The sequence below is a fragment of the Cladophialophora bantiana genome (assembly GCF_000835475.1).
Source record: "Cladophialophora bantiana CBS 173.52 unplaced genomic scaffold supercont1.5, whole genome shotgun sequence".
NCBI lineage: Eukaryota > Fungi > Ascomycota > Eurotiomycetes > Chaetothyriales > Herpotrichiellaceae > Cladophialophora > Cladophialophora bantiana.
The window spans coordinates 658,834-665,956 of record NW_015971579.1 but is presented as its reverse complement, the minus strand read 5'-3'; the positions used below and the strand labels follow the sequence as shown (position 1 = coordinate 665,956).

The following is a 7,123-nucleotide window of genomic DNA, read 5'->3' as shown; positions in this document are numbered from 1 at the left end:
GGGGGGGGGGGGGGGGGGGGGGGGGGGGGGGGGGGGAGTTCAAGGTGCTCCATCCTCCACCCTTTGTGGCGATCAATCCGGCTTCTTAGATTCCCCCTCCTCCATCGGCTTCATGTCGGCAGGCTTTTCTTACTACCCAAGACTAGATACGACCTGATGGTCTGACCATCTGCCAAACCACATGGCCCACGCCAGGCTAGGAACGGTGGTCTACATATGAAGCTCCGCCGCTATATGGCACGATGTCTTCGATATAGATATTAAAGAAGCCGTCAGCACGCTCTTCGAGTTCTTCTGCCATACCAACTCTCACTCTGGACAGACAGTTCCTTCCCTCTACCTTCTCCCTACCAGGACGATCGAGAGCACAAGGATGGCCACTCCAGAGAAGATTGCTGACCCGACGGCGCAGACCGTCGAACATCTTGGCTCGATCGACAAAGGCAAAGATGTGAGCCATGACACCACATTTTCCCATTATTCCTTCTAAATCGCTAGACTAACATCACACCCCCGTCTGCTGCAGGTCGTCGAGGTCAAGGAAGTCAGAGGCAGCGAAGCCTTCAACGAGGCTTTAATACAGGAAAAGGTGCCATTGATGCACCCACGCACCTTGCAGCTGTTCGCGTGTCTGCTCATCGGCTTCTTCTGCCAGACCATGAACGGATATGACACCATGTTGTTCGGTGGCCTGCTCAACAACAAGGAATACTTCCTTAAGCACTTCAACGGCGAGAACAAGGGCATCTGGGCAGGTCTCATCACCTCCATGTACCAGATCGGTGGTGTCTCTGCCTTGCCTTTCGTCGGACCCTGCATTGACCAATGGGGACGGCGCGTGGGCATGTTTATTGGCAGCGTTCTCATCATTGTCGGTACCGTCGTGCAGGGCTTGACCTCGGCCAACGCCTCTGAGGGACAGATGATGGGCGGTCGATTCGTTCTTGGTTTTGGTGTCACCATCGCAGCCGCAGCCGGGCCAATCTGGATTGTGGAAACGGCCCATCCCAAGTATCGCGGTATCATCACTGGTCTCTGCAACACCACCTGGTTGGCCGGCTCGATCTTGTCCTCTGGAGCCACCCGAGGTGGTCTCGACATCAAGGGCAACAGCTCTTGGCTCATCCCCATCTGGTTGCAGATGGTGTTCCCTGGGCTCATTGCCGTCTTCGCCTTCTTTCTGCCCGAATCGCCCAGATGGGTGTACGCCAGCGGAAAGCGCGAGAAGGCCCACAACATCCTCACCAAGTGGCATGGCTATGGCAACCCAGACTCCCCTTGGGTCAAACTTCAGCTCAATGAGTACGAGGAATATCTCGAATTGGACGGCTCTGTAAGTCTTCATGCCGCTCCGCTGTCTCCCAGCCGGGCGAGCGCCAGCTGACTGCTTTATTTTTCAAGGACAAACGCTGGTGGGACTACCGTGCCCTCTTCAACAAGAGGTCGAGCATCTACCGAACTGCTGTGGCTTGCTGGTTCTCTGCCTTCACGCAATGTAAGTCTTTAAAGTACTCAATCCCCCCTGTTCTCTCTCCGGCGACTCACCGTTTTCTCAAAATAGGGTGCGGGAACGGCCCTCTCTCCTACTTCATGTCCGCCGTCCTCGACACCGCCGGCGTCAACACCTCGATCGGCAAGGCCAACGTCCAACTGGGCTACAGCGTTGAGCAATTCTGCTTCGCCGTTATTGGCGCCCATTTCGTCGAGCGTATCGGGCGGCGCAGGATGATGTTGGCCGGTTTCTTCGGCGTCTCCGTCATCTGGGTGTGCATGACTGCCTCGGCAGGCACGCTTGCCAACTCTCTCGTCTCTGGCTCCGTGGACGATAGTGACGCCGTATTCAGCAATCATGCTGCCGGCAACGCCGTCTTGGCCTTCATCTTCATCTTCGGCGCGTGGTACTCGTTCAACCTCACTCCTTTGCAGGCTCTCTACCCCGTCGAGGTCTTCAGCTTTGAGATCCGTGCCAAGGGCATGGCCTTCCAGTCTTTCTTCGTCAACGCTGCGGGTCTGATCAACCAGTTCGCCTGGCCCGTTGCGATCAAAGAGATCCAATGGAAGACGTATATCATTTTTGTGGTGTGGACATTCGTCCAGGGTGTGCTGGCCTACTTCTTCTTCCCCGAGACAAGGAAGCGAACGGTACGTCGAGTCTATTCCTTACCCTTTCCCTTCCCTTCTACCTCTGTCTGCAATGTTCCTGCTACTTGGGAGGATGATCTCGGGCTAACAAAAGTATGATCTTGTCGCGTACAGCTCGAGGAACTGGACAAGATTTTCGACGCCAAGAACCCTGTCAAGTATTCCACCCAAACACGCACCTTGGCAATCACCGAGGACAATACCGTCGTTGCTGTCGACACTGAGAAGGTGTAAGAAAACAAAAAATACCCCATCGATTGCAAGAAGAGAGGACGGACAAGACGGGAGTTCCAATACATGTGTCGTGTCGCTATTGCTGTGCTTCTTCTTCCCCAAGAAGAAAGATGAGTGAAATACATGTGGTGTGCATCGAGAAAAAGGGGTGGTGCGCGGCGGAGTGGTGTGTGCTTTTGCTACATACACATATACATACTATCAAGTTTGAAAAGCACTTGATGCTTGATGCTTGACACTCTGTGCTTTGAGGCCAGCGTCGTTGTCTTTGCCGTCCTGTACCTGTGAATGAGAGAGTGAGTGAGGAAGAAAGGAAGGAAGGAAGCGGGAACGTCGCGGGCACGAGCACACGGATACCCAGCCCGTAGTCGTAATGTGAGGTCCCCATGCACATAGTACATGCCTAAACAGCAAATCAAAGTGAGAAGAGTGCCCGCTTGGCCCAGGTGCTGATCTTCCGTGTCGTGAGAGCCGATAGTCTCGTGCAGATGGGCGGGTAGTCGGTATGTACGACTCCGTATGGAAAGGACGTGGATCATGTCCGTGTATATATGTGGTCGTAGATACATCTAATATCGTTATACGTGTACCTTGTGGATCAGGGACAAGGCTGCGATTTCGCGTCACCGCAGATCATCGTCGGGCAGCTCGGAGATCCAATGTCAGACAGGGGATTAGGAGATCATAGTTCCTGATGCTGGAGGGACACTAAAAGAAAGGGATACGTTCAAGCAGTACTTAATGCACTGCTCGTAGCGTCACACCATTGTGGGGTGTACGTGTATTGCATTCGGCACCCCGTCGTCTTAGCACCATTGCATTTCTCCGTATTCGCCTTCTTGAATACGTTTTCTTACGCCTGGTACTCAAATACAAGCCAGAAACACATTCCATAGTAACAAGTCGCGGGTATCATAATGCGTTGTTCGATTTCGAAGGTCTGGCAGTATGACTACCAATTCAGAAACGATGAACACGTCAAAACAGAACGCCTTGCCACCCTTCCGTGTGCCAGGGTGCTTTTGTTGCCCATTATCCTTGTCTGTGTGATAGCCCCGATTCAACAGAGGTGCTAAAGCAAGACAATCATGCTTCCACCTGCCGAGTCGTTGGACCAAATGGCCTGTTCAACCCAGAACCGTTCTTCATAGTACGTCTTGCCTTTGTCAGCGCAACAGAAGGGATCTCTTATCCCAACAGAATCCGTCATTGGGCCGTAGTCATGCATATCCAGAACGCCAGCGCTGTGCAAGGTAACGATAAGACAAGCACACCCTCTCCTTCACGAGGAGGAGGCTTCGCCAGTATTGGAAAGGATGTGATTATAGGATTATTGTAGCGTCGTGGGATTACAAGGTTGGGTGATAGTAGGATGTGTCGAAGCTTTTGGCGGCCTGCGCCAGGGTATCCAGATCTGAAAAGCCACGCGTCAAAGGAGGCATGGATCCCAACAGACCACTTCCTCCCAAAGTGGGATCGGTCGATTTGCCCAAAGTAGGCACTTGGCCAATCGGAGTGCTATTCAATAGGGGGTCATCGACCAAAGGCGGATAGAGAGAGCTGGCAGATACGCTCTCCGGGATGGCCTGGATGGGCATCACGACCTGAGGCGGCTCCTGGTAGAAAGTAGAATCCTCGACATTGAGAGGGGTATCGATGGCTGTAGGTGCGATCGACGTCACCTCGGACAACGGTGAATGGATCAAACTCGACCGGTGGCTGGCTTCTGTGTTGATCTTGTCCAACTTCTTGCGCTGCTTGGCCTTCTGCGCGTCTTTGGCGATAGCGGCCTTGCTCCTCCGCGTCGATTCATCGCTAGGGCTGCCCGACGCCGACAGACCCTTGTGTGTGCGCACATGTTGCTTCATGTTATCTTTTCGTGTAAATGCCTTGTTGCAGATGGGGCAATGCACTCCCTTCTCTCCCGTGTGTTTCTTTCCATGACGCGCCGCATGGCCGGAAGTGGTGAATGTTGCTTGACAATTATGTGACTGCGCATATGGGCAAGGATATTTGTTCTTCTTCCCGGGAGGGGGAGCTGTGCTCGTTGTGGGAGAGGTTCTTGCCGCTGGTTCGCTTGCAGGAGCCGAGGTGACCGGCGGGAGGACGGGCGCGGTCGCCGTGGTGGCTGGCGTTGATGTGGGGTGAAGAGTTTGGAGACTCGGATGAAGCGGCGCGGGCACGATGGGATATTGGGCAGGGGTGAGGGGGTGATGCATCAGCTTGCTAGAGAATTGATCCGGCATGTTTGGTGTGATCATCAAGTGTTGTTCTAGGAATGGGGTGACGGTGGTGGGAGAAGGCAAGTAGCCCACAAGGTCTTGGCGCACGAGCGGGTCATAGTGTAGCAGGCTGTTGTCCACGTAGTTGTACGGGGTGGCTGGTGACGGAGAAGAGTCCATGCTGGAACTGGAACCCTTGGATGAAGAGGACGAGAGCCGCAGCAGAGGAGGCGACCCGACCGAGGAGATGGACGATTCTCTCGCGTACTTTGGGTGACGCAGGAGAAGCGGTCGCTCTTCCCGCTGAGGCGGAGAGTACGACGGAGAGACTGACGAACGGCGGCGCTCAGACTCTGGCTCCGGCTCTAGAGAAGACTTCCTAGATTGCCTCGGGCGGATGACGAAAGAGGGACAATCGTTGTCGTTCAAGATCGAGAAGATACGTGCTCCTCGAGATTGCGTCTGAACATCCATTGTTGGACGCCCTCACCACGCGCCCAGCGGACAGGCCGCTGGTCCGAAATGTGCTAGAGAAGACAACTGCTCGTCGAGTCAGGATATGGGCCAATTCCTGGCATTGTGAAAGGATTGAATGAAGGAAGTACATACGCCTGAGAAAGGCCAGTAAAAGCGTCCAGCAATTCAGGGTGAATCAAGGTTCAGAGGGGGAGGGGGGAGGTGGTTTTGGCTGAAGACGGTGGTGTTCGTCTGGACGATCAAGGTTCACACCTTGTTGCAGAGGCAAGGAGACAGCTCAATGGCTTTGCTAGAGGAGTTTCTGATTTGAGATGGCTCGGCAGCGAAGGGCAGCACTGAGTATGGATGGAGCACGTTGGTCTATTGAAAATTGGGTATAGGAAGAACCAACTAGGGGATCCGCGGCTGCGAGTATAGAGGAAGTTGCCGTGTTGAGAGTTCGGTAGGGGACAATGGACCCTTGATGGACAGGGACAACCAAATGATGTATTTTCGGTCGTTCTACAGTCCTTGACGCGGGAGAGAAAGAAGATCGATATGTAGGAGGTAGAGCGGGAGAAGGGGTCTATGAGGGCAAAGTTGGGATTCTTGAGCCGGAAGCTGCGCGAGGGTTGTTTCGGTGGGTTTGCCAGTTTTTGCGATTGCTGGCGCTCGGTGGGGGAAGCGATCGAGGATCGAGCAGATGGAAATGTTCAAAATGGCATTTGAGCGGGTGAGGGACCAGGGCTGCCAGGGTTGCGACCTGGCAATAATTGGATCTTCTCCACGCGCTGCTGAGCCATGTCTCGTGGGAACAATGTCGGCGGCGGCGGGAAGCAAGGGAAGCCAACAACCACCATGCACGCTTAACGAGGCACGAGTGGCCGAGAAACCCCTGAGCAACTGAGCTTAGGCCCCATTGCTGCAGATTAGGGACGAACTAGCCGGCATAACGGCATACCATGCTCCCCAAAGATGCAGCCTCCATCGGCCGATGCCCCAAAGCCACAGGGACCTGGGGCGCGCCAGATATACGAAGTCCCGGAGTAATAGGTACGTCTCGTTGGCTTCATCGTGCATTGTCCTGACAAGAGGAGTCGTGGCCAAAGACCCTGCGACACAAGAGACGGCAAGATCAATACCCCCAACAAGTTCTGCCTTCTTGTGACCGTAGACATGTCTCTTTCTCCGCCTGTGTCGCAGTAACGTGGTGGGCACTAACAAGTACGAGGAGGTAGGAAGACATGGCTCCAGCCGCGGTGGATGATGGGACCCTGGCTCTTGTAATTAACTTTGCCGTCATGCCGTCAAGAGTAGCAAAAATTAGCCCCGACTGAGGATGAAGCTTTGCCTTGATGGGATAGATGATCGGCAGTCAGTGTATCAGCCAGGACCGCTGACCTGGCGACGGTGAAGGGGTTGCTCGTTCGGTTGAGGCGTGAGGGAGATCCGCTGGCGCCTTTGCTAACATCGATGATGCTCAAGATCAGGCTCGATCGACCGATACACGAACAGATGGCGATCCCCAAAAGTCACTGGTGGGGTCAACGGGTGGTTTGAGCTACTGTAGAAAGGCTTCCTGAATGGAGACATGGTCCGTGAACTGCGTCAGAGGGGCCTACCTTCAGGCTCCCCCAGGCCAGGGACACAATGTCATACACGGGCGAACAAGGCCAATTGGATCAGTCCAAACATTGGAGGAGGCGGCAACGGCAGGCTCGTGTGCTTTTAAGGTTTTGACCATGGTGACCAGGAAGGCCGAAGTGGGCAATACCGTGGGAGCAGGGAATTGGACGGGCAGGGAGAGAATGGAAAAAGAGACCACACGGCGGTGTCGGGAGTGATCGGTGTACTGAGCAGGCTGGCATACCTTTTGCAAGTTGGAAATGTTCGGAGAAGGAGGTGAAGTGTAGCTGATCGGCGAATGGAAAAGGAGACACTGGGCACGAAGGCAGCGGAAATGGAGTGAATGCAATGGGATGCAAGACGAGGTACCGAGTACCCAGTACCTTCTGGGGACTTGGCAGACTCTGATGGCTGGTCAAGTGGGAGAGAGATTCCCAAGCTTC

General features: G+C 54.3%; 2 protein-coding genes across 2 annotated transcripts; one reads left to right on the top strand and one right to left on the bottom strand.

Moving 5' to 3' along the window:
• Window positions 1-373: 373 nt before the first annotated feature.
• Window positions 374-2,376, top strand: Z519_03830 (uncharacterized protein; the record flags this gene model as incomplete). Its single annotated transcript, XM_016761577.1, has 5 exons — window positions 374-451; window positions 527-1,333; window positions 1,402-1,495; window positions 1,562-2,142; window positions 2,257-2,376. The coding sequence occupies 5 exons, from the start codon at window positions 374-376 to the stop codon at window positions 2,374-2,376; spliced, it is 1,680 nt and encodes a 559-aa protein (XP_016621915.1).
• A 1,349-nt stretch (window positions 2,377-3,725) lies between these two features.
• Z519_03829 (uncharacterized protein) lies at window positions 3,726-5,072 on the bottom strand (the record flags this gene model as incomplete). Its single annotated transcript, XM_016761576.1, has 1 exon — window positions 3,726-5,072. The coding sequence occupies one exon, from the start codon at window positions 5,070-5,072 to the stop codon at window positions 3,726-3,728; it is 1,347 nt and encodes a 448-aa protein (XP_016621914.1).
• Between the last annotated feature and the right edge of the window lie 2,051 nt (window positions 5,073-7,123).